The sequence below is a fragment of the Scleropages formosus genome, chromosome 24 (genome assembly GCF_900964775.1).
Source record: "Scleropages formosus chromosome 24, fSclFor1.1, whole genome shotgun sequence".
Lineage (NCBI taxonomy): Eukaryota > Metazoa > Chordata > Actinopteri > Osteoglossiformes > Osteoglossidae > Scleropages > Scleropages formosus.
Genome location: NC_041829.1, coordinates 20,028,996 through 20,056,530, shown reverse-complemented (window position 1 = coordinate 20,056,530; position 27,535 = coordinate 20,028,996). Strand labels below are relative to the sequence as shown.

The 27,535-nt window shown below is 46.9% G+C and overlaps 1 protein-coding gene across 3 annotated transcripts in view; it reads right to left on the bottom strand.

Annotated features, from left to right (window-relative positions):
- The window catches only part of dlg5a (discs, large homolog 5a (Drosophila)), a 50,818-nt gene that overhangs the window by 8,571 nt on the left and 14,712 nt on the right, over positions 1-27,535 (bottom strand). Inside the window, exons 2-24 of one of the 3 annotated variants that reach the window (XM_018760951.2) lie at positions 23,135-23,203; positions 22,317-22,485; positions 21,056-21,199; positions 18,467-18,650; positions 14,309-14,568; positions 13,613-13,925; positions 13,104-13,334; positions 11,004-11,188; positions 10,758-10,883; positions 9,856-9,988; positions 9,608-9,735; positions 9,334-9,509; positions 7,734-7,837; positions 7,193-7,285; positions 6,015-6,941; positions 5,384-5,510; positions 4,314-4,458; positions 3,668-3,789; positions 3,376-3,465; positions 2,122-2,293; positions 712-874; positions 348-481; positions 67-231 (exon numbers count right to left, since the gene is read on the bottom strand). In XM_018760951.2, coding sequence (XP_018616467.1) covers positions 67-231; positions 348-481; positions 712-874; positions 2,122-2,293; positions 3,376-3,465; positions 3,668-3,789; positions 4,314-4,458; positions 5,384-5,510; positions 6,015-6,941; positions 7,193-7,285; positions 7,734-7,837; positions 9,334-9,509; positions 9,608-9,735; positions 9,856-9,988; positions 10,758-10,883; positions 11,004-11,188; positions 13,104-13,334; positions 13,613-13,925; positions 14,309-14,568; positions 18,467-18,650; positions 21,056-21,199; positions 22,317-22,485; positions 23,135-23,203 — 4,360 coding nt within the window. The remainder of the gene's footprint in view (positions 1-66; positions 232-347; positions 482-711; positions 875-2,121; positions 2,294-3,375; positions 3,466-3,667; positions 3,790-4,313; positions 4,459-5,383; positions 5,511-6,014; positions 6,942-7,192; positions 7,286-7,733; positions 7,838-9,333; positions 9,510-9,607; positions 9,736-9,855; positions 9,989-10,757; positions 10,884-11,003; positions 11,189-13,103; positions 13,335-13,612; positions 13,926-14,308; positions 14,569-18,466; positions 18,651-21,055; positions 21,200-22,316; positions 22,486-23,134; positions 23,204-27,535) is intronic. The other 2 variants (XM_018760952.2, XM_018760953.2) reach the window with 2 other exon arrangements.

The window sequence follows — 27,535 nt, the reverse complement described above, 5'->3', positions numbered from 1 at the left end:
AACACCCAGACTCTTGGGACAGTAAAACTGCTCATGTGCACTGTGCTTCTCTGAGCACCACGCTACCTGATGGAGCTGTGAGGGCTAGTCGTGGGTGTGGTCTGCTTGGACGGGGGAGTCATGGTACCCTCATCCTGTTCACTCAGCGTGTCGATGGTGGAGTGATTGTCAGGGGTTGTGGCTCCACTGCCCTGGGGAGTCGACTGGGTGCTGATGGGCTCCATCCGAGAGCTGATGAGGCAAAGCAGACACAGGAACATCAACAAACATCTTTCTAGAAGGGTGAAAGGAAAGCCTGTGTACCCTGGCGATGATCTGGCCAATAGAGGCAGGGCAGTTTGAGTCACCTGGAGCGCGAGTGGTTGCCAAGCTGGTACATATGAGGGTTGTACTGCGCCAGGATGGTGATGGTATCGCACTGCTGCCCAATGATGAGGCGGGCCTGCTGCTCGGTGGCGTTCCGCAGGTTGATACCATTGTACTGCAAGAGGAAGACGAGTGCGAGAGAAGTATGCAGGACCGTTTTTATCAGTAGACATTCACCTAGCTGAAGCGGCTTTGCCTTACAGGGCTGAATGTGGGGTCACAATGGGCCAACCTCCAAATCAAGTGAAAACTGACAAGAGCCAAGTCTGGCTGGGTGCATCGTGAAAGGGATGCGACACTCACTGCACAGGACACTGACGTCACCAAAAAGTGACTAGCAGGTACCTCGAGCAGCTGATCACCGTACTCCAGCCCGGCTTGGTGGGCAATGCTGCCTCCTGTCACCTTGGACACGAAGATGCCGCCATTCTCACCGCTGACGATGGAGATGCCGAGAGGCTCCGCCCCTTTGTGCACAATGACGCTGCGCGGCTCTTCCAGGTAAGGCCTACGGAAAGACGAGTCCACACACAACGTTGTGGGTTGGCCACATGAGCCTTTGTTCTGACACACAAAAGTGCACATTAGGGAGAGAGTCTTCATGCATGAGCGAACATGGGGGGGGGGGGGGAGAACAAAAAAAACACAAACAGTGAATGGCTACCGTGGTGGCAACACTCAAGACTAAAAGACAGACATCTGCTGACTCCTCATAGATTTATGACACTTCCTCCATAAATGTACTTCGTGCACTATAGTCTTGGCTACTTAAAGCTCCGCAGGGCTGGAGTTTTCTGCACTACACCATGCAAGGTCATGCAGTCACTCAGGAGAAGAGGTTGTGCCATCTCTAAATTAAATAGAATGTACACTATGGACACACATCAGCACTTAACCTAAAGCAGCTGTATTACCCTATTAAATTATATTCCGAAATGGCTTTAGAGCAAAGGCACTTTCAGTTAAATCTGTGTTCCGTATGAGTAAAATGCTCTTCAGAGGGACACGTGCCACTGTCTTACTTAATGCACCTTCACCACGTGACACATACATTCATACATTACAATACATGCATTTCACACTCATCCAGAAGCCAGATTTCTTGCAGCGGGTCACTGGACCCACTCGTCCATCTTCTTGCTCGCTCCCCGCGTCAGACATTCCTTTTCCCTGCAGTCCATCACATGACCTCATCTCTCAATCTTCTTGCTTGCGGTCCCCTTTGGGATACCACCCACCCACCACCACCACCCACCCTTTTCCACATCTGACAGCACACACACCTGAGGCTCCTGAGCGATGAGAACCTTGGCCTAGGAGCCACAGGGATTCTCAGAAAGGATCTGTTACGGAACAGATATCTGGAAGATTCAGAAGAGTTAAGATGAAGGGAAAAGATGGCGAAAGGACACACGTCACACAGAGTCACAGTGTTATCCAGGGACAAGTGTGGCTACAGAACTGGAAAGAAAACTGCTGTGCAGGAAGCATGACGGAGACGAGAGAGAAATCAGTCAGAACAGTAACAGAACAATAAGAAAGAGGTGACAAAGGAAATTGACCCAATGGCCCCCAGATTATCCTAAATTAAAAGACGACAATTTCTTCCTCTTTTAACTTAAAACACCGTTCAAGTTTGAAATGCACACATGCTGAAGTATCTATCAAATCAGTGCTCAACAGCAGTATGAGCTCCTGAGGTATAAACATAAAAGGAGAAGTCGGATGCAATCTATAGGCGCGCGTGCCACGTACCGATCCTTCCTGCGCTCCCCGATGGGAACAGGGCTCACGGATATCCGTGGCAGCGTGGAAATGGAGCTCTGCGACTGGCTGCTGGTGAACGAGGTGGTCTCCAGGTTCAGCGGAGACTGCGGAGGGGTGATCAGGCTGGGACTGCTGCACTCTGAGTGGGACAGAAAGCCTGCTGAGTAAGAGGGAAGCATCAGTCTTGAAACATCATTTAATGTTCATCCATCAGCATCAGGCACTACAATAAATACCAAAATACTCAATGCTACAAGACACTGCAAACGGGTGAAAAGCACAGTCGATGAATTTGCACCAAGATAGTGTAAATTTTTTTTTTCCCCCCCACCCACGAGGAGAACGAACTCTTTCCAAGATTTAGAGGTCAGTAAGGTTTATTCAACGCACTTCTCACTCTTGCTTGCTAAACTGTTGATGCCCCAGGGTTTCCTTACCTAATGAGCATAATGTTTTCCTGGGAATTTGCATATAAGGGGAATCTTGTAAAAACAAACCCTTAATTAACACCAATTTAAATAATTGTCTCCTGAAACACAGAAAGATTTGCCCATTTTTCTCCCCCACCAAATATGCAAAAATTTTTCCCCTATCTTTTAAACAGAGAAAATCTAATTCAAAACCAGAATACAGTACAGAATTTCAGACCAGAGCAACTTTTGTAATTCAATCTCTGGCAATGCTGAACTATTTCTAAATCATTACTGATACATGAACAGTATCAAGTCATACAAAGCCATTTATACCGTTTTCTCACTTCAAGCAGACAGGTTTGTAAAACTCAAATGTACTTGCTTTAGGACTGGTTACGATACGTCATCGTTTTTGCTGTGATAAAGTCACGGTATTTCTGAAAAATGCTTGTCAGCAGACTAAGAACCGAAATGTGCTGGAGAAGCCACATCAAGTATGTCTCCAGTGTATCAATTACTTCTTGCAAAATCAATGCAAATTTTGGGGGGTGCAAATTACAGATGCTCATAAGTGTGACTGCTTGTGATATCACATTATACAGAAGACTGTACTTCTACACCACTGGTGACTGAAAGCTCAGTTCTGAGCATGTAAGCGTACATTGTTGATGTGGAAAGTACAGCATCACAACAGGTTCTCGTGAACATGAAGCTTGATGTGCATGACCTTACCAAGTTACTCGTTTTCATTTAAAAGCACCACATGACAAAAACGTATTACTTTCATTATCGTTGGATAATAAGCTGAGCTTGGCAATGGAGCGCTTACCTCTATCAGAGCCCAACATGGACCGAGGATACCGCGGTGTGGAGGGGATTTTAATCCGCTCTGTGCGGAGCTGCAGGTTACTTGAGGAACCTGCCAAGGAACAGGGAAAGCCAAAAGTGAGGCTATAAACCAGTGCAAATATGAGAACCCTTTAGTAAAGCTTTTGCTGGAACTCCAGCTGAATGCAAAGAAGCGCACGACAAACGTCACCAGACAACACAACAACGTAACAAGCACTTATTGTGTGAAGGGACACAGGGGTCATTCCGCAGGAGCTGGCGCACACACTGACCGAGTCGCGCGCTGGAAGGCAGGGAATTGGTCCCATGGGGCGCACGGCTGCGGGACGGCTCCGAGAAGTCGCCAGAGCGCTTGTGGCTGAGGTCCAGACTCAGTCGCCCCTGGTGTTGAGGGCTAAGGTCACACAGGAGGGAAAAACGGCACATCAGAATGAAATCTCCACCCCACATCTGCGATCCCTTGGTGTACCGTCTCCGCTCGTACGTTGCCGCAACCATGTGCTGTCAAAATCATTTATTTTTAAAAACTCCATTCCAGTTTTCCCTCACCCCCCTCCCCCCACAGCCACAGCCAACCCCCAGTTCACCCAGTGATAGAAACAGCAATTTCTCATCTTCACAAAAAGGTGAGCATGGACACCTTAGGGTGTTTATCACCAACAAGTTTACATGCATTATAACAGCTCAAGACTTCTAGGAACCCTTATTTCGAACTCTAAAAAGACTAAAAGAACTCTCTCAAAGGGGACAACAGAGGAACCCATAAATTATGCTACAAGGGGAAGAAAAAAAAGACTTTCACAACAAGAGGAGGAGAACGAAATGTGCTGCCAGCAGTGAAACTCCAGTGAAAGGCGGTGCATGTTTGTCACGCTCGCAGTGACATTTAGAGCCGGAGCGTGAGCTCCACTGGGGTACCTGGGGTGTGATTGTGGATGGCAGATCTGGCTGGGTACTGAAGGGCAGTTATTAGTATGAACTCGGTGACTCCAGGCTGTGTAAATTGGATTTCTCATCACAGCCGTTACTGCCGGGCACGGGGCCAGACCTCTGTGTGCAGAGTCTGTGACAAAATAAAATCACAAGGGGAAAGAGACTCATCACAGACAGCGAGAACCTGACCGTGGAGGGGCGGGAGCAGTCAGTCTCGCCAGACCAATAAACATTTCCTTTAGTATTAAGCCATTTGGCATGTAATAGCTGAAATATATTGTCCAGTGATCAGCTTTTTGCACATCAAGTCATTAATAAGTGTTACTTAACTGACCTTTTTTTCCAGTGCAACTTGCAATGCTGAGTGTGAGCACTAACCTACTCAAAAATTATTCACCCATTTATGCATCAAGGTAATTTTTGCTGGAGCAATTCAGGGTAAGTACCTTGGTCAAGGGTACTACATCAGGATCTTGGATTCGAACCCGGGTCCTTTGAGTGGAAGGCGATGGCTCTAACTACTATGCTACCATGTTAACATACCTACAAATAAAGCTAGGAACAACAACAAGGGAGCAAAAACTACAGGGACGCTCAGAGAGAACACAACATAAACGAAGATTCATAAGCATCAAACGTAACATCTTATGCACAATATTGCTTATAACTTTCAAATCCATTTCGACCACTTTGGAACATGCATCCCTCTTTTTTTTTTTTTTTTTTAATTAAAACCATTCATCTTTTTAATCAAAGCAGAAGATGGTTCTTCCCCATATATGAAATAAGGTAGAGGAATTCTGCTGCAGAAAGGTAATTACATTGAATCAATCCTATTATCAATATTGTGTGTTCCACATGTATGAGCCTTGCCACTTTTCTCCCACTCTCAAAAGAAAGAGCAGCAGAGGTACCTGCCTACCATTCCTGTGCTACTACACCCTCCGTGACACAACAGGAACAGAACACAGTTGACTGGGAATGAGGGCAGCAAGAAATTGTGCTGGGTGCCCTTGACAAGGATGAGGCAACGACCCGCGTGAGGCGTAACGTACGCGGTGCCATGGTTCCGTTGTATCCCGGTGGAACAAACCCCACGCTGTGGCGATAAGAGCGCTTTGGGGAGTAACGGCCCACGTCGCCGGCTTCTGGGGACTGCTCGTCGTTGGAGAAACTCTGCACCTGAAAACAGAGACACAGAGAACTATACCATGACAGGAGATCCATCAGTGTGAAAATGAGGAACTCAAAGAAGGGGAAAAGCATACGAATCAGTGTCACTCTTCCGATTGCCTCTGTACAAACAACACTGTGAAATGTAGAATGTCGGAATTCGGTAAGTTTTCCTACACTGGGGCAGTGGTCCTCTCATTAGTGATTTATTCATCCATTATTAATAAACCCCTGTCCAATGCACTGTCATGGTGGTCCTATCCTAGAAACACAGGGCAGGGGACAGGCTAAAGCCTGGACGGAATACCAATCCATCGATGGGCAATCTCAAACACACTCGTTCACTTTCACACACTACGGGCGAACTAAGTATCACAAATTCACCTGAAAAACATACCTTTGAATTGTAGGAGGAAACCAGAGCACCTGTAAGAAACTCATGTAGGCATGGGGAATATATGCAAACTGCACACGCAGCTCTCAGACTGTCACCGGGCCTCAGGAGCACATTACCTGTAGTGTTGGCAGGGGGATCTGCAGCGGCGTCATCTTTCGCCTCAGTGCGGGAGCCGACTTCGGCCTCGGCCTCTTCACCTCAGGCTCCTCCACCCGCTGACGGCCCACATCCTCGTCGCAGGATTTCCTGGAGGGCAGCGCCTTGCTCTCCAAGCCCTCGGTGAAGTAGTGGTTACCGTTCCGGTCGCGGGCATCCAGGCCGGGTTCCTGCGAGCTCCCCGGGGCCGGGGTCGGGGTGCTGGGTGGGGAGCCCTTGGTAATGGTGGAGTCTGAAGCTGAGCTCGTCTGCTGCTTGTGCTTGAATTTGAAGGAGTCGCTGCGTGCCGGTGGGGTGGGTGGTGTAGCTGGAGCCGGTGGGGAGTGTCCCGCCAACTGCCCTGGCGGCAGGTAGTCCAACTTGGAGGCCGCGTCGGGGCGCTTGAAGGCTTCTGCCTCAAAGATGGATTTCCTCTGCTTGGGCATCTTAAATATGGAGAGCTGCGCGCTCTCCGACGCAGTGACTCCCACCACCATCTTGGGCCAGGTGCCACCACTGCGCTTCTGGGCGGGACTCTTCTCGGGCCCCGCCTCCACCAGGACGCAGCTGTCCACGGCAGGGTCAAAGGTGAACTGCCTCTTGTCAGAGCCGTAGCAGCGCTCCTGGAAAGCGTCGGCACTGAACGGGCCCTGCGTGTGCGTGTGCAGCGAGCCCGTAGAGAGGGGCTTGAGGTGGCAGAACGGCGCCTCCTCGGGGTCGCCCCGCTCCTCCTTGCCCTCTCCCGTGCCGCTGGGGTTAAAGATGTCCGTTTGGGTCGAGCTGTTGTGTTTCAAGTTCCTACAGTTGCGCACGTGCACCTCGGATGAGTGCAGCCTGCCGTTCGAGGCCTTTTCCGAGTCTCTTAGGTTTTCAAATATATTCTGGCCCGAGTAGCTCTGTGGGAAGAACTAGAGGAAGCAGAGAACGTGAGTGACCTGGACCTGAGGGATGATTCATACTTTGGTTCTACACTGCACCAACCCTTCACAATTCAAGAAAATTACTTGTTTTCAAAACTTCTACATTCTAAGGATACCAAAAATTATTTTCCTCCTGTATTTAATGAATGCTTAACAACACCACCACCACTTATTTCACATCATTTTTATTGAATCACAGTACTATGTGCGAGAAGCTAAAGCAGAGAAGGGAAATTCACCTTCATCAAAGAGAGACTCAGCGATTCCCTGCAGTTCCGCAGCAGAGCCTCGCATTCAGTCAGTGATTTATTATCTAGTGCAATTCCGTTTATCTGAGGAAGGAAATGAGGTCAGCACTCCAAACGATCAAAGCACAACGGACTTACAGCCGCTCCAGCGTTACTGGAGGAATATGCTGGATATGAATTATGAAACACATGCGACAGAGGCAAAGCAGAGCACAGACACTACGACGCACAACACTGGGCACAGTCGGGAAACAATTGGAATGAATCCTATAGTCATATTACAACTACGGATTAAGGCGCCAAAAATAGATGGTTTTGAATCAAACGCTATGCCTGCAGCAAGCACAGGTCGTGCCCTTATCCAACTGATAATCTGGTAGAACCGAATGAATAATCTAAAATCCAGGGAGTCTCTCGACCTGGCGTTAAACCAGAGACAAACAAAAGATAAAGTGCCACGTGAGTCCAGGGCAGGGCTCTGCAAACGAAGTTCGATGGCGGAATGGCGACCCTGCGGCTCAGCGGCACTCACGGCGATGAGTCGGTCTCCGAGCGCGAGGCTCCCCTCCCGGGCAGCCGGACTGCCTGGCACCACAGCCGCCACAAACACGCCGCTCTCCAGGCTGATGCCACAGTCTGCAGGGGGGGGAGGTTAGGGGGGTGTCAGCTTGCCCGCAGGAGAAATACACCACAGAGGAATCTTGACGCAATCGACATGCAACAGGGAATAACGTGCCACAGCATTTGGGTAGAAGCAAACTGATTACAATTCCAAATTCTGGAAGCTGAGCCCCTGCTGCCCTCTTCCTCAAACGTAGCGAGTGCCGCCACTCTACACGTGCGCCCAAAAGACCCCTTCATGTAGAGCCCTTAACCACACGTGGTAGGAGCACAGAGATGAAGGACAGCACAGTTATAGCCTGAAGATAGCTGGATCTCTGGAGGAACCATTCTGTTGCACCTTTGAGTACTATACTAGAAGAGCTAATATGAATTGGATAAGAATGTCAAAGAGTGTTTCAGAGCCAGGACTACCTGTCTGCACTAGTCCTGGTTCATGATGACTAAATGGGCCTCTACTGAACAGAACATTGAAGAAACAGCACAACTCGCATTAGGACAGTAAGCATCAACTCAGCATTTTCTGTAAAAATTGTATTAGCTGTGGAAAACCTGTAATCATGAAACTTTTTTCCTCTCTACCAAAATACAAAACACAGTGACTGATCATTATTACAACCATGACAGCAAAAATTTACACTACTCAATACTTTGCTGTAAGGGAGCTTTTTGCTTGAAGCTTAAAATATCAAAAAAACATTACTACTACTTGCTCCTCATCTTAATTTCAAATTTTCCTCACTATTATTTTCTAAAATTGTCTATTGCAGGGCAAAAATGACCAGCCCAAACATCTCAGTAAAACACGCTAAATTCCTCGGAGAGGGACCAGAGTAATTCAACTCACTTTCAGTGTCTACAGCCCATGGTTGTTTGTGTCTGATCAATAAGCCAACAGGTACCTATTTAGGGGATTAATCAATCAGCAATAGGGGTTGAACAAGCATCTATGGAGAGATTTCTTTTAACACTCGAGTTAATTTCAATGTAGCTTGAAACTTAAGATACATAATCTATTAAATAAAAATAGTTTAAGACAATCATAGGAGAATAGTCAACGGTTATGTAACCATTATGTACATCAAGGAACCTCTGTATTAAGTTATTGATTGTAACTAAAGGAGTCTAAGCAGACTGTAAATCCACTTTGGAGTTGTGAACACCATGAGTTACAAACACACTTCACGCTCCAGCTGTATTCATAAGTCGAGAAGTCAGTTTATTGGTGCCGCCACCATAAATACCACTTCAACAGTTTGATGTATTTAGCTTTGAAGTTTGTGACTTTGGTCAGCTATGCGATTTATTCCATGACCGGCTCCTTTCACAACTTCATTAACAGCTCAAGAGGAATTAAAGAATCGAGCAGGCAAAGAACAGGATTACGGTGAACCCTTGAGCTACACAATAATGTCAAACAATAACAGCGGGCACCGTGCCAGGAACCCCGGTACCTACTGAAAAGGCTTTGTGTGAGTTTGTCTTTTTCAATTTTTAAACAGACTTCTTACCTTTGTGTCCTGCAATATTTAAGTGTATAGGAGTTATTATTCTTCCGCCTAAAGACTTCCTTCTGCGAACCACCATATTGATCACTCCTCCTCCATTAAGCACAGCTTTGATGACCTGCTTCCTGTCTTTGTTAGTGAGGTCCACGTCATTTATCTTCAACAACCAGTCGTTCACTCTGCAGGATTGGAACAAAACGAAACGGCCGTTAAGGGGTCCGCCAGCGAGGGCAGCTGGGGACATGGGACAGAGCTGAGGGTGTTATTTCACCCTTACCTCAACCTTCCATCTGCAATACTTCCTTTGTCCACCTTAGTGACAAATATCCCACAATCGCCCGGCAAATAGGGATCGTTCACACCCTCAGCAACATCAAACCCGAGGGCTTTCAAATCCATGTCCTCCTGGTGAGCAGAGGAACATGGAAGCTCATACAACTGTAAGTATGGCGATGTACCCATCACACACCGCTTACAGAGCGGAAGGCCATTAGGTTTTCCAGCGAAGATGAGGACCAAACCTACCCTGTCTTTCTCAAACTCTACCACCTCTGTCTCCCATTCCAGCGAATCCGTGTCGATGGCCGAGTCGTGAGAGTTATGTGCCATCAGCTGGCGGAAACGCGCCTCCTTCTCCAGCTGGTTCTCCATCTTTTCTCTGACAAATGATGATGGAAACAAAGCACCTGCATGTTTGTATGTTTTCTTAGCCCTGTCTATTAATTACTAACCAAGTATGAATACAGGCATTCATTCATTTTAGCACTTTTTGCCAACTCTCCTACAACGATTAACTAGCACTGACTTACAACAGTAGTGAGCTACAGTAAACTCATTGATCCATTACCCATTTATACACCAGAGCAATGCACCACAAAACATGCTAAACAGGCAACTTAGAGACAAGTTCAGCTGAAGAACATATCTTTGGATGGAGTGAGGAAAACGCATGCAAACACAGGCAGAACATGCAGACTCCACAACAAGTGAGCAGAGCCACATCCAGCTGCAAACCAGGTGCTGAGAGGCACCCAGACAAGGTCAATCACCCAGCTTTCAACTGTGAAACCTTTTCAATGTGTTAATGAGACAAACAATATGAACAAGATTGGGATCAATGCTTTAAACAGCAGGAAGCATTTGGGCAAATCCACATAGCCACAGCTATGCACGCGGGACAGTCACAGGGACTGACTGTTGGACATAATGCACCACTGTGCCACCAGGTGGGGATAAAGGCCTTTCCTTCAACCATTTATTCAGGCTACCAAAGCAAAAGTATGTGTTGTGTCATGAAGTGCCTCAGAAAAGTAGGGGATTGGGGGGGGGGGGGACTCAGGTACTTCTGAATTACAGTCTAGGCGTAGAAATGCTAACAAGCAAATGAGACAAACAGAAGCAACGGAAGCCAAAGAAAACCATCCTACTTCAGCTCCTTGAGCTCCCGCGAGACATCATTCTTCTGCTTCCTCATGTCGTCCAGGTTCCGCAAAGCCTCCGCAAGGTCACTCACCGCTCGGTCCCTTTCTCTCCGCAGGTTATCACATAAAGTCCTAAAAACCAGTGAAGGAGGAGAATCTGAGGCCATCTGGACATACAGAAGTGAGTTTACCTTTTTCTTTTCCGTTTGCTTTGGGCCAGTTGACTGTCTCTGTGGGTCAGTCCCGTCTTACCGTATGCTCTCCCTCTCCGCGACAATCTTGTCCCTCTCCTGGAAGGCCCAGTCCCTGCGGCACTTGGCCACGTCTGCCTCCTGCACAGCCTCCTTCAGCTCCTGGGACATGGCCTCGCACTGCTTCCTCAGCATCTCAATCTCCTTGTTGGCCCTCTCCATGTCCAGGGTGGCAGAATCCTGCTTCTGTTCATTCAAAGGTACAGCCACAAATATCCATGTTTTCCTCACAATGCTTTTGTAGCTATATAACATTTTGAAATCGCTGAAGGGAGGGAGTCTCTTTGAACGTGTTAGGAAGCCATATAAGCAGGTGAGCAGTATGGTGTCCCCTCCATAAGGCAATTAGCAAAAAGCACATCAGGATGGGCATGGGTCTGAGTGCAGCTCGGGGTGTGCGTGTCCTAGTAAACCACTTTAACTCTCTTGCCTAGAAAACCACGCGAGTAGTCACTAAGAGATTGGCAACTGGCCGGCATTTTCTCAGACACATTAAAGCTGGAGGAGAAGAAGGGAGGAGGAAAAAAAAAAAAACAAACACCTACTACTGAGAGATAATCTCTCTCAAATATGTGCAATGGTCCTCATCTTGTTAGTGATCCATAACACAGATGCAAGCTGTAAACAACAAAGTTAAATTAATCCCAGAACTCCGGTTCTGTTTTTCCGTATTTTGCTGCCAACTATAGACCAGGAATGGAAACACAGGATGCTTCACAGCAAAATTTTAGAAGTAATAAAAATCCAAAGAAAAATAAACTGGGAAAAATGTGTGTTTTCAAACATCCTTATCCCAAATATTCCTAACAAGGATAGTTATTGTTCTTTAAGAAACCTAGGCCAGGATTGGGTGTTCAAATTCAGAGCCACATTCACAAATACGAAGAGAATATATGAATTTAATTTGCAGGCGTGGGGGGCGCAGTGGGTTTGACCGGGTCCTGCTCACTGGCAGGTCTGGGGTTTAAGTCCCGTTTGGGGTGCCTTGTGACGGACTGGCGTCCCATCCCGGGTGCGTCCCCTCCCCCTCCAGCCTTACGCCCTGTGTTGCCGGGTTAATCTCCGGCTCGCCGTGACCCCCACCTGGGACAAGCGGTTTCAGTCCGTGTGTGTGTAATTTGCAGGGATTGCAATTTAAAGTAAAGTACATTCCTCCATCTGTGTTTACCAACTCAAACTACTTGTATGAACCAAAACTGTGTTAAAGAAAAGTTTACAATCTCTATATGTCAGTGTCAGAAGAACCATTTACTCCCACAGCCACCAATTCCAAGCGGTGTGACTCATTCAAAGCGCCGAATGTCAACCAAACGAGCAGCTCAGAAACCATCTTTAACCTGGATATGCAAATCAGTCCTTTTTAGAAGTCGGGCTACATCTTTATCTGATATAGCACATTACAACCCGCGAAAGTTAATCGTGTCCTGTCGGCAGAGAGACCAGGCACAGGACAAACATGTCTGTCCACAAAAGGTGGTGAAGGGAAAACACAGTTCAGTCTGAATAAATTATGATCCATAACTTAATAAAGACTAAGTACTGACGTACAATATATTACAATACTGTACAGGCGCGCACTTTCGTTATTGTGGATAAAGACTCGTATCTGAAATAATCATATCCCCAATATATGCATGCAAGAAGCCCCACGTTAGATATTGTCGTTTCTGTGGTCTTACACCTGCAGCAGTGATGTACAGTACAGTACCAGTGAGATGAGTGAGTGTACTCCTGGGCAACCAGGGTAAAGCTTTTTTGGGACAAACTGGACAGAAAGGTCAAAGCAACCAGCAAGGGTCACACCTCTGGGGACTGGTGCAGGAGAGCTAGGAAAACACTCTGGCTCATGTCCTAGTCAAAATTTTTCAGAAAATGTCTCACGGACAAAACATTTTTAGCAAGCAGACAAACTTTTGACTGAGTATACTGCATACGAAATTCCAATGATGCATGCCTGGTTGTACGGCTCACAAACCAAAGGTGATTCAGCAGAGTCTTAGTAACGTAAAGAATATTGTTTGCCGCTTCTTGTTCCTTTCACCCTCATACTTGCACCTGTACATTGTATATGGTGAAAAAGCCCTGTGCAAAGCATCCTCACCTGTCTAGCCTGATAGTACTCCCGCAGCAACTGGTCTCTCTGGATGATGGCCTCTGTGCGCTCCTTCCGGGCCACATCCCTCTCCTCCTTGACCGTCTCAATGTCCTTGCAGGCCTGGTTGAGTTCCTTCTGGGCCTCCGTCTTGTCCTTCACCTCGTGACAGTATTTCTCCAGCAACTCGTTGCGCTCGCAGATGGCCCGGTCGCGGTCCACCAGCGCCGAGCTGAGCTCCTGAATCGCAATGGTCATCAACAGGCGACCACACAATGCAACAGGCAGAGTACACAGTAGCATTGAGCAACTTTATGTTTTCATAACAAGGAAGGACCACTACTGCATAAATGGAGACGGACAGGTAAACAAACGGGTGTATATGAGGACGGTATGTAATCGGTAGCTTTAAAGACCACCGATGACTTTCCGTGCGGAGATCGTTAAATGTCAGAACTCCCAAAAGGCCAGTCTTCGCACTTACAACAACCACACAGTCATCATCAAAGTGGCCTGACCTGCCGAAGGGCCTCCATCTCCTCGCTGGCCACCTTCCGCTCCGAGGAGGTGTTCTTCAGCTTGGCTTCGGCCATCTCCAGGCCCGTCTGCAGCTTGTCCACCTCCTTGATGACCTGGTCTCTCTCGCTCATGATGAGGCGGTACTCATTGAAGACCGAGTCGCGCTCCTCCTTGTACTTCTCCGACTCCTTGACTGCCTTCAGCTGCAGGGTTTTGTAGCGTGTGGCCTCCGACTGCCAGCGCTCCACCTCCCTCTGCAACTCCTTGTTTTGGGCCACTGTCTTGTTCAGCTCCTGCTGGACCGAGTCAAACCTCATTGCAGGAGAAAAATAAACAACAAATAAATAATGCACACAAAGCCCTGGATAAAAATGGAACCCTACATTCAAAAAAAAAAAAAATTCACTCTACTGCGAGTCAGAACATCTTCAGTCCAAGAATGGCCTTAAGAAAAGTCAACAGAATGACATAGTAAAGCAAGACCTCTGGAATTTTCCCCACAAACACTTTTTTGCACACAAATTAGAAAATACTTGGCTCCACTACTGTGCAGCATAAAAACTGCAAAAAATGTCACCATAATCAGAACATATTTCCATCTACAGTCATACGAGGATCAACCGCACTTGTAATTGGTTTGTACGTGTGTGTGGCAAAGCAGGAAGCCCCAGCGCTGCTCCACTGAGATGGTTTACCTTCTCAGCGAGGAGGAGTACTGTTGCTGGTAGTGTATCGCTGTGTCCCTCTGCTTCATCAGCATGTCGATCTGCTTCTGAAGGCGCCGGTTCTCCTCCTCCACCTGTTCCAGTCGACTTAGGTCTGCATTGTGGTTCGATGTCTTCTCGTTATAGCGCTTCCGCAGCGCTTCGTAGTCCTTCTTCACTCCCTCCAGCTTGTCCATGGCGGTATCGTACAGCTTGTTCAGTATCTCTGATGAGCCACTCTCTCTTATCACCTGGGCAGGAGACAGCGAAGACACGTCTACAGAACTGAACAGCAAGAGTTGTCATCGAGGCCACGTACAGGGGGCGTGCGTACACAGCGAGTACTGCTGCTACTGCTTCGAAGCTCCTAGGCTATGGGAGTTACCATGTTCAACCACTGTTCGCAGGGGTTTACTCCAGCTGCTCTGGTTTCTCTTCCCTGGGCAGGCAGGTTAAAGCTGCTCCCTTTGTATTGATATTTTGCAGGCTGAGCAAGGTACCTATCCTTACTTGCTCTAGTAAAAATTACTCCGCTTTATAAAAATATAAATGTAATGTTACAGTCCTATAGCATATTTCAGACGGATTGGTCACCAAATTGCCTGTAGAGTGTGTGCGCGTGCGAGACACAGTTTATAAACGATTGTAGATTAACTCAGTAGCGCCTCAGACAAAGACATCACCTAAATACTAATTACTATCATTATTGTTATTAATGGTAATAATAATAATAATGGCTGAAGAACAAGAGCAGCACTTATAATTCAAGGTAAAGAAAGGCTTTGTGGTGAAGTTCCATCACTTCCCCGGGGTGGAGCACAGACACACAAGGGGTGTGCAGGCAGCAGATGGCAGCATAGAGCCCCCCTGCATCTTCTCACCAGCTCTGCTCTTCAACCTCACACTCAAGTACCAGACACATGCAGTTCAGTGTCTGCCTTCGGAAGCTTCTAGAACTCATCTCACTGCAATGTTCTTCGCTAGTCACAAAACACCAGTAAAAATTCCACGAGGGAAAAGGGAGGAACTACAGCTTATTTACACTTCCTCACACCGGCAAACATTTATCGCCTTCTAACTGCAGACTGTAAAAGCCGAGCGTCCATCTTACGTACCATTTACACAGAGGCGCGCGAGCCTGCTCACTGTTAAAATTACAAGTTTGCTTGATAAAATAACGAGCGAGTACGACGTCAAGAATCGAACACGACCTCACGGTTAAAGCGTAACCGTTTTTACACGGTCCGGTACGAGGCCAACAGCTGCCCTGTACACGTGCAGAATACACACACAGAAGAGAGACAATTTACTCAGGAACAGTTACACACCATCCTTAAAGAGCACAAAACACCATGTCGAGGACCGTCTTGAACCCCATTAAATGACTTGACAGCCGGGACTCGGCGCAGGTCAGAAGAGCGAACGCGGTTTGTTGGGCTGACGTGGAAATGGTCGAAACGAGAGACTTCCGAAGGCTCCGTTAAGCAAACGTTCGCGTGCGAGGAAATCCCACGTTAAACTCGGAGCGCTTCCGTGTACCGGGAACTTGAGGAGCGAAGCCCCGTGGAAGCATGAGCGCCCAAGACGGGTGCGGACAAGGTCGGCCACGGCAGGCCGCCCCCACGCCGCTCTCCACTTTGAAGCGAGTAATTAAAGGGGAGCCTTTGTCCCGTGTGAATGGGGCCCGAGAGCCTTTAAAAGGTTAAAGGCAAGGGAGGCGATTCAATAGTTCCAGTAACCTTTCTCCCCAGCGAGAGCTCGGCACGACGAGTCATTTATTATCCCCGAAACGGGCAAACAAAACGAACACAGCAGCGAGGCTACGAATCAGAAACCGACTGGGACGTTTAATTCAACAGTTAACATTTGCGCTGCTGCCTTGTGCACGAATAACTCCAGAAAGTTGACGGAGGGGTCATGTTCTCCATAACATGTTGCTCACAGGCCAAACCTTGCTGTGCGTTCTCTTGGGCAGTTCATTGGGTTTTGGCACAAGATAATTCGTAAATAAGTAAGTGTCAGCCGCATCACAAAAACTAGCTGCACTTTTTTTTTTTTTTTTTTTTTAAATAAATAAACGGGGGCCCGCATTCTTATATTAAGTGGAATTCTGGATTTCAGTAGAAGCTCATCTTTCCTGGACAATTACCTGCCCACAGTATGGCTCATGGGGCCCAGTGTCCCACCGTCAGTCACTGTATGAGAACCATCATAAAGCAAACAATGTACAACATTTCCTGGTACTTTACCATAGAAACAGCAGAGGCACAAAAGCCCATTAACTGAGCTTATGGTGCCACCAGTTACAAATTATGAACCGTCTGATACGTCAGACTCAAACTGAAGTGCACAATATGCACAGCACTAGCGGAAAGTGAGAGCCCACTTGCTGAAAGCCAAGCTGGACCAGGAATCGAGCCGCCGTGCCATCGCAACCACCAGTTTGTCCCATACACACGTACTCGCACTTTCCACTCGTACTGTATTAGGAAAGTGAATATATCAAGAAGAGGTGGCAGAAAGATTGCAAGAAATGTAGCGGTAAAGGCCATCACTTTGCTGTTCAAATCCTGGTCCTGCTGCAAAACCCTTAATCGAGATACTTAACACTACACCGATACAGTAACCGTACTGTGTTATATAAACAGCTAAATCACAGTAAAGCAGATTAAGTGTAAGTCACCTTGCTCAAAGGCAACAGACAAAAGGATAAATGTTATGCAAATAATTTCTACAACTCCCTAATTTTCATTTTTAACCAATGTTTGTAACCACTCACTAAACTTAACTGGTCAACAGCAAGTTTTTTTTATCGTACAAAATTAGAAGAGCAAAACACACCCTCTACTTAAGGAGCTGCAATCAAAAGAAATACAGTGGGCAAACTGTTTCCTAAGGGACAAATGCATTTCTAATAATAATTCAATTTCTGGAATAATTTAAACAGATCAAATCTGTTCCAGCAACAAGGAAGTTAAACACAGAAATGCAATACACACAAATAACTCCGAGTGGGTAATATTTAGAAAGAGCAGATCAACGTGGGTTTCGGGCCGTCATTCGTACCAAATGTGCTTTAGTCCCATGTTACAAGTAGCCTCAGATTATTAGGAAAGAACAAAACTTCAGGAAGAGCAGCAATCTGAATTGCACATAAATAAAATGAAATGCAACAAATAAATAAAAGATGGTGTCTTCACAGAGTGGTAAAAAACTGCTGTTACAGTGGCTCCTCACAAATATACCTGGGACCACAAATTCTGTTCATAACTTGTTTTATTGCTAAGTTACTTACTAAATCACAGCAATAAGACCGTTAGACATCCTTCAATTTGCAGGTTATGTCAAAACCTTGTAGAGAACTGTAATAAATACTGTGAGACTAACATATGAGCTGCATTAAAATTTGTCTCCACAGTGCTATTCAGGTCCAGCTGGTGACCGATGCATCCCACAAACATGCACCGTTTCCCACCTTATTGCTCACCAACTCTAAAGGATACCACAAATAAGCTGTAAACACTGGAAGTGAGTTGAATTTTCCCTTTCAACTTCACCAGCTGGGTTTTATTGCCCAATAACAGCTGGTCACTTTCACGCAGTAACAGAAAAAAAAAATTACGGAAAAGTGTTTTAAAAAAAGGGGTGCGGTGGCGCAGTGGGTTGGACCGCAGTCCTGCTCTCCGGTGGGTCTGGGGTTCAAGTCCCGCTTGGGGTGCCTTGCGGCGGACTGGCGTCCCGTCCTGGGTGTGTTCCCTTCCCCCTCTGGCCTTACGCCCTGTGTTACCGGGTAGGCTCCGGTTCCCCGTGACCCCGTAAGGGACAAGCGGTTCTGAAAATGTGTGTGTGTTTTAAAAAATATCTCCAAAAACACAGAAGCTGACATATAAGGACTCAGTGTATTGCGTTAAAGGGCATCAGGAGGCTGGCCTCTAGAAGACAGACTGTGTACTAACTGTGTCTGATGGGACATTGACAGGGAGCCACTGAACTTGTCCAGCTGCCCCAACACATAAGGAGGTGTGCGTTTACTACGTAAAAGGCCATAAAAGTGAAGGAGCTGCATCCACGCGGATTACATGCCGGTGTCTTTTTGACCCGTTCTTGTGGGACAAATGCCAATCGGGAAGCTAAAGCTGGTGGCTATACCTGTTGCTGCTGAAGTCTCATGTCAGCCACTTCCTTCTGGTCCTCATCGTGCATGCGCCGCAGCTCCTCGCAGTTCTGTTTAAGGTGGTTGTGCTCTCGGATCAGCTGGGAGTTGTCCCTCTTCATGGCGTCCATCTCCTCTTTCAGCTGGGACTGGTCACTCAGGAGGCGGCTGTGCAGCGTGCTGCGGTGGGGGCGGGAAGCAGGGAGCACTGAACGCACAGCACGCATCGCTCACGCGCGGTTGCCATGTGACAGCTTCACGGGGAAGGAAGCTCCGCGTTTGCAGCTCAGCTCTCGAGATATAAACGCGCGCTGGAACCCAATGAATATTGATACCGCGCCAGCGACGCCCGAATATCAAAACAAGAGCGATGCGTTAATTTGTCACTTGGAAATATGCTTTTTTTTTGGGCGCATGAGAGGCAGACACATTCTCTTGGATGACATGTGAGCATCGGCGCAGCCAATTTGAAATCGCTCCACAGCAACAAATGAAGCACTGCACAAAGTTGCTGCAGGATACTTTGTTTTCCTGCTCATCACAGACACGGGAGAGTAAACAAAGCCCCAGGGAGGAAATTTAGATATTGCCCTAATCCCTCATCTGTGTCTGGAGTGACCGAGTTGTGGCCAGCTGTCGATTTTCACGACAGGGACAGTTCGCCATGAGGACATCAGAGAAATGGACAATTCTTTATCCCCATAGAGATAAAGAGCATCAACAGGATCACCGATTTTCTTTTTAAATGCAGGATTGGATTACAAGTGAAATTTTGGGATTTCATCTATCTGCACTGAAATGAAAATGTCTTTTCTGGGGGGGGGGGTTATAACTCATACTGAAAATTCCCTAAAAGCAGAAAAAAAATGCAAATGCGAAAAGGACAAATTTAGAAAAACGTGCGTTGTCAACACTTACTCCGAACAGCTTGATATCATTACAGCACCACCCTACATCTACCGATGGTCTCAAACCCTTGAGCTCTTACTTTTTAAAAAAAAAAAAAAAAAAGTGCATTTTTTCAACACACTCTTCATTTAACATTAAACACGGTAAAAACAGCTAATGTCCTTCTCCCGGCCTCGACGAGTCAAGATGCTCCGCTCGGCAAGCCCATCTCCGTGGAGACGGCAGCGAACTGACCGCTGTCCGCAGCGCTCAGTGTCAAACGGCACCATCTACAGAGGAGAGAGGGGAGCAGCGGTGTGTAGCACACGCTAATTCTATGGGACAACCATCCTTGTTTGTTCAGCACTCGTCACATCTAAACGCCTGCGCTTGGAGCCCATCTCCACCAGGAGGAAAGGCGACCGAAAACAAAGTGATCGACTTTCAGACTCCTCCACGCTAACCTCAGGGAAAGGGCACCAATGGAAGGAATAGACAAATTGCTCCTATTTCAAATAACCGTGGGCTGGAGGACATCTTCTCATAGGGTTAGGGATTAGGGTGTAACAAACTATGAAACAAACTAGGTTTACTTGAGTCACATGTCTGCAGCTATATATCTCTCTCACAAAGTAATGGATAAATTGTACTTTTGCTGAGATGCACATCGCTTTGGACAAAAGCATCTGCTAAATGAATCAATGTGATGTAAATGTCATTCTGCTTTAACTGGCTCTAAAAGTATTGTAATATTCATGCCGTCTGATTTCACTGCAACACGTGATGGAGCACAAAGCACTGATTTAAAATGGTGACAGTGGTTACATCTATATTTATAGAAGTGAGACTTTTCTCCAGAGCGACTTACACTGTTAAGCTACTTATTTTGCCATTTATACAGCTGGGTAATTTTTTACCATATCAGTTCAGGGTCAGCACCTTACTCGAGGGTCCTACAGCTGAAGGAGGGATTCGAAACTGCGACCTTGGGTCCAAAGGCAATAGCTGCAACCACTACAGTAGAAGTGGCCCCTGGTACCGTGGTCACCCTACAACCGAAGGACTTTGGGTCAAAGTCCATTGCTACTGCAGCACCCTTGATCAAGGTCCTAACCCTGAACTGAGACAGTAACAAATTATCCAGTTGAACAAATGGGCAAATCCTTGCAAATATTTTACTGCACAAAGGCCACTAAGACACTTTGGAGAAAAGCATCAGCTAAGTGAAGAGAGCGACGTAAAAGGACCCAAGAAGTGTTCTCCACACCTCACACCGTTTCTCTTCACCTCAGCTGAATTGGTGCAGTTCTCAATCTGGCTCATTGAGTCAGAACAGTGTTTCATCCGTTTCACAAAAAACACTACGGAACGGGGAAATAATGCAGCCAACGTGAGACACGTCCTCCGTAAAAGTCGGGACTGCGTTTAGCCTCACCGAAGATGGAAACGCTCAACCAAAGCCTATAAAAACAGAGCAGAAAGCAGAGGCACAGCATACTGCACACATTCAAGTCATCTTATTTTCAGCTTTGAAGAAAACGACGCCAATCTTCTTTAGAGATTTGCTTTAAAAAGTCAATAAAATGCACTTTCAATGTAACACACTGGTCACTGAAACAGCGCGGCGTAAACAGCTCAGCCAGGTGTGCGCCAGCACTGCATTGTGGCGAGTGAACCTGCCCCCCCCCGGCACTCACTGGTAGAAGTCGGCCTCCTTGACTGCTTCCTCGCACCTCCTCAGTGTCTTTGTGTGCTGGTTCTGGAGCGACTGCAGGTCCGCCATGGCCTTCATGCACTGCATCTTCAGACGCTCGTAGTCGTGGCTCGTTCTGGAATTGGGCCTGTCGCACATGGGACCCACGGCAAAACAAATATCTACTTTGAGTGCATACATTCGACATACTGTAAGCGGCGGCTCATTAAGTGCTGAGACATAAAAATCGGCAAAACACCACCACCAGCGGTGTCGATGTGCCAAAAAATCTCCCAGAAATGTGTGGATATCCTGAGCCCAAAGGATAGAAATACCAGAGTAATCTATGCGAGGTAACCTCTGTAATTTACACCATTATTACTGTGAGATATTTTTGCACCACACATATACAGTGAGATTCCAGTCAAAACCACAAGAGTAGAAAACTGAGAAAGTAAAACTGGACTTCTGATTCACTGCTCAACAGGTAATTCTTACACTGAAAAGAACAGACACCAACACGCTCTTCTATAATTGCTCATCTATTGGAAAACACACCGGTAATGAATGTTACCTGTTCATTAAAAAAAAGCTGCATTATTGGATGTGGGATTTAGTGTTCACCAAAAAAAAGGAAAGAAAAAAAAAAAAAAAAAAAAAACCAAGAAACCTGTCATTTTTAAACTGTTGATTTTTTGCATTTTCCATTCAGTTGTGTTACATTAAACATACTTTTGGTGTCATTTTGTACTATGTGTTAATTTTTAGAAGAATGTTCCATATTCTTGAAATTGTCAGATTTTGGTGAATTTTGGCACCGGATTGCATGCACTGAATATTCCGGTACTTTTTCGGATCTGATGCTTTCAGGGTGTTCTGGGGCCTTCTAAAAACTTCCAATGGCTGTAAAGTACCAAACTAATCCTGACACTCTACCAAAATTCCAGCAGTTCTTCTAATCAGCAAACTTTAATCATAATCAGTGCAAAAATCGACATAAGAACTTCTAAAATTTTGTTGTGTTGAGTTCTTTTTGAAGGTGCCCCCGCCCCCCCCTTCCAATTACTGCTTCGTTATACAAAGATTAGACAAAACCGAACACAGTACCATGGCAATGGAACATTTCCATGCGGTATCATTGCATGAATTAAAATTGAATTAGCCACACGTCCATTGTCTGCCAACCCGGGATGAGATCAATGAGGCCGACAGCAACGTGGCTCAGGTTGAGTATGGGGGTGGGGGGAGGGGGCCCGAAAGCATACCGGCAGTCATCGAACGTGGTCCCGGGGGAGGAGAGAGCAAGCCGTTTGCGCAGTTCATCCCGCTCTCGGGTCACCTGCCTCAGCTGGAACAGGACGGTCTCCAGCTTCTCGTTCACCGGCTTGTTCTCGGTGAGTGCCGGCGGGGGGGAGGATGCTTTTCCGGTTGTACCTGCAACAGTGAGTATGTCACCGATGGCAAAGACGCTGCCTCTGACCGCACCACATGGGATGGAAGTCACGTGAACAAACGAACACACACACATACACACAAACAGTATGTGGGTATATTCTTCTACTGGTCCGAATTTTTACATCTCTGCAAAGACAGAAGCACACAGGTTTCCTGGGAACACTGCATCAGTGGAACGAAGAGACTAAGGCAAGGCTTTCGGAAATCGCATCGTACCCTTAAAGCCCACAGCCTTATTTCTAAGCTTTTCAGAACACGGGAGACGGGCAGATTATCAGCAATGACTTGCTTCTACAGGTGTGGATTCAGCTTCCTGCAGATATTTGATTTGTACATTAAACTAAATGTCTGAGCCCCCAGTTTGAGAGTGGAGCACTGACTGAGCTAGGATACCTTGTTCTACCCAGAGTGACTAGCCAGTTGAGCAGAGAACACCTTGAACTGAGCACCTAAATACAGTGAAGCTGAATCTACCTCCCCATCAAAGAGCTGAAAGAGGGAACTTCTTCACAAGCAGACTTGGAACTTGCACCTATTCAAGGGTCAAATGAGTGGCAGTGAGCACTATGGCAAAAGGGGGATGTACTGCGGTAAAGGTCAGTCGGACACCTCAGAGCTCAGGACCTACCTATACTGCTCAGAGAGCTGCTGCTTTCAGAGTCCGATGGCATGGTGGACAGCACACTGTAGGTTGACCCTTCGGTGGAGGAAGAAAAGGAGGAGCGAGTGTGAAAAAAGTGCCACATCCTTCATGCAGCTACAAACTTGTAACTATAGAACAAACAAATTGCAAAATTGAACATTTGCCCCCCCTCAGACTCTCATACACAGGTTTTACATTCTCAACTTGAAGTGTCACAAACGTTCATCACGGCTCAGAGGAAAGGGATGTTTTCCAGTGACCACCTTGCCCTTCCAAGTGGAGTTCACTCGTCTTTCCAGCTGGACAAATGATTTACAAAGCGCTACTGGTCCCGGTTTGAGTCAACACCAAAGGAACGGCAGCTCTGAAGAAGACAGGCTGTAAGAACACATCACTGCAGATGGGGATTTGAAATCAGTCCCATCATGGTGTGTGCAACGCTCATCAACAAATCCAAACAAGTATCTCTCCTCGGGGCTGTCGACGGCACAGAACAGCAGTCTGACACACACCGTACATCGACAAAAATGTGCACAGAGCTTCTTGAACAAAAAAATGAACCCAAGATTGCTTGAGCTTGTCTGCAACGCTGAAACTCAGCATGAAGGGAGACCCTGTTTTTTTTTGATCGCTCTGACTTCTGAAACAGGGACAGGAAGTTAGTCAGCAACTCGATTAGTTGATAAGCTTATATTGTTGGCAGTTGTCGAAGTTAGCAATACAGACATCCTTCAGTTTATTCACCAAAAATCTAATAAAGCCATAATGAACTTCAAAATTTGCTGTAAGACTCATTTCAGTTTCCTTTATCATCTATGCAGTCAATAAAAGTAGTAACAGGTTTGCTGGGGACACCCTGTAAAAATCTCAGCCCTAAAACTAATGCAACTAACTTTGAACGACATTAAAATTAATGGTAATTTTAAAGGGGGGAAAAAAAAAAGAGACATCACCACAAATTCCTATTTATTGCTAATGGCTAAATAACTTCTTGTATAAACATGTGCAACATTCATCGCCACTGATCACCAACACTGAGGAACACCAGATAGGAGCACGGTTCTTTACCGCCAACTACTAGCTGGACACAGAATCGCTGGTGACATTCAATGCTTGAACCAATATTTGAAGATAGCCAAGACGACACATTTAAATATAAAACGGGAAATCTGGAACTCCACCATTCATGACAAGAGGACTCAATGTGAGAAGGAGGGCAGAGAAGAGTATGTATGTGCGTCTATGTACCCAAGAATGTACTCCAAAGCGATGAAAAATGCATGAAATGCACTCTGAAAACAGCGAGCCGCCACTTTGCCAGGTAAATCAAATCAGTAAAAATGTGGAGCGGTTCTAATAAAAGCACTCCGCACTTCCACATCCATCAACATTTCATTCAGTTAAGACTTGCAACAAGACCCCCCCCCTTTTTTTTTTTTGCACACTGAAGGGGAGAGAGGAGGAGGGGAGAGAAAAAAAAAAAAAAAGCCAACCCGATCGGTACCCTGCGGGTGCGATGAGGCAGAGCCTAATTAAGTGTGAGACATTAAAGCCCTGGCAGCCAGCGGTGCAGGCCCACGCTACAGCTGCGCCGCACCCGAGACCCGCTCCCAGCGCAAGCTTTCATCTCCCCTCGCTCACAATGGCTCCACCATTTCCACTTTGATAACACATAGATATATTCCAGCAAATCGCACTCCAGAATCTCCAGTTATACACCGTTTCTTCCTCCAGCCCACTTCCTCATCAGTCCAAAAAAAACACACAACAGCACAGGCACCAGAGGAAGTACCGGTAAATCGAAACCGAAAAGCAGCCTTCTACTGCCACGCACCGAGAGGCCCGATAATCGTGGGAAACGAAGCAACGCCACGACGAGCCAACGACGCCTCATTCATCATCTTCATTGCCTTAGCTGACAGTTTCTCCAATGTCACATTTGTATACCAAGTTAATTACATCGATTCTTCCTGCTATACAGCAGGGTCACAGTTACTGTACCAGCAACCTTGCTCCTAAGGGTACTAAAGCAGGAACAGGGATTCGAACCCTGAAGCATTGAGTGCAAGGCGACAGCAGTAACAAGAACACCTGGTGCCCCACTTACTAACAAAAGAGCCCAGTTCCAAAGAGAAGCGCAGCCCTCGCCATTTTATAGGCGCGTTACAAAAGAAATTAGCACGTATTTTGTGCATGTGCGAACAGAGCCGATATTCGGCAGAGCTCGGGTTGAAACGCAACAACAAAGTGTGAAATAAATGGGTCAGCGGAGGACCGGGCCTTGCCAAAGGGTAACTCCTCTCTCGGGTGCAAACATTTCATGTTACAGCTGGTCGGGGTTTCGTGTGGCCACAGGGAGAGCGAACAAAGTCGTTTCAACCTTTCAAGGCAAAGTGCAGCAAAACGCCCTCTAAAGAGCGATGAGTTTCACCCTTCGTAGTCGGTCAACACGTGCCCAACACTCTCACCGTTTGGATTTCGCACTTCGTCCCTCCAGTCAACGCATCGCTGCCACCGGACCCACAAGAGAACACAACCGAACACTGGGAAATCAGTTCTTTTTATATACAGGCGCACATATATATATATATATATATATATATATATATAGAAAAATTACATATTTGTTTCCTAAACTCAGTATGCAGCTACTCATGTCATGTATCCTGCTTTATAGAAGCCAAACCGTACTCAAAAATCACGCGTCTGCTTCTAGATCTCTCCGTCTGTTGGCGTGATGAACTGATGCATTGTTTTCTAAGACTGCGAGCAAGCCGTGTGCTAAATGTAAAGCAGGCACAAACATTTGTGAAAAACCAGCTGTGGGTCCCTACAAGGATTATACACCGATATGCTGCGATCACAGGTTTGTGGGGGAGGGGGTTCCACACAAGCTGCTGACAGCTCTCAAATGGAATCATAGTAAAAAGGTACCAGAGCTGCGCGGAACCACGGCCCGAGTGACCGTCGCCTCGCTCCACTGCGGACACACACAGATAAGGTTAGTAAGGGCAGGTCACATTGCTATATACACCATATCAATGTGTACTAATGCTATCATTTCCTAAACTGTGGTTTCATCATGACGCAGACACAGTCCAGCACTTAGTGTTGCATTATAACCTGAAGGTTCCACTTCCAACTCCCCCCATCCTGCCATAGTCCTCTTAAGCAAGGTCCTGTACCCTGAACCGACACAGTAAAAATTATCCTGCAGTATGAATGGGTAAATAGTTGTAAGTAGATTAGTGGACAAAGACAATGTAAAAATGCACCACAGACCCAAAACAAATGTCAAACCTCAACTTTTACCGCACTCGGTCCATTTCACGCAGTGACGGTCGGCAAGAACGCCGAGCCTACGGGTCTACTGTGTATGACTATTGACGACACTGCAATTCTGGTGAGGACATTGAGCAAAGAAATGAATACATACTGCTTCCTTACCACCGACACTGGAATACAAGTGTGTCTCACAATGATTTTACCATCCTTAAAGTGCTTTTTACATTCTCCCCAAGCGCAGATTTACACGCCATTCGCACAACGAAAAAATGACGACAATTGCAACCAGTTCTGCATTTCAGGATATATTAGTTTGTGCTCCTCTGTGGGCAGCTGGGCTCATTCAACTTTGTGTCGGCAGCCCCCGTCCACGGAGCAGGACCGAGCGCTTGGCCCGCGGGGGGAGGCCTGACAAACGGCTCTGTTTACCCACACTGCGGTGCGCTAAATCAAAGCCCCTCTGGCACCGTTCCCACCGGCTGTGGAAACCTCCGCCGCCCGATTAAAACTGGACCGAGTCCGGCTCGCACGGCACCCCTTCGCGTGAGCCGGGCGGGGGTGTAAACGGAGGCATCGCGTGGACCGGGGCCCCCTTTTATTTCCCTTTCCCTGGCGATTCCCACGAGTCTCTCCGGCGAGTTTTTCGCGGCGGCCAAAGCTTCGACGGTGAGCCGCGCAGCGCTTCTTGGAAGTCACGTGGCCTCGCGCCGCAAACTCGCCTCGTACGCTGCCGAACGTGAAGAGCCGGTTTTCCGCCCAACAACTGGAACAATACGAGTGCTGCATCCAGAGATCGACTCGAGTTTGAGTCATGTTCCACCTGCAAGGCCTTCCGTGTAAAAACCACTAGGATTCATGAAGGGGAACGCACGCGCACATCCCAGTGATTACCGGAAGTAAATGTTTCAAGGGAAAAAGAAAGGGGGGAAGGGGAAGAAAAAAAAAAAAAAAAAAAGACATCTCCAAACTGACTCACAGTGTTAAGCTACTTACAATGATTTGCCCTTTTTTACACCTGGGTAATTTCACTGGAGCAATTTTAGGGGAGAGCGCCTTGCTCAAGGATACTTCAGCTGGAGGTGGGATTCGAACCTGCAACCT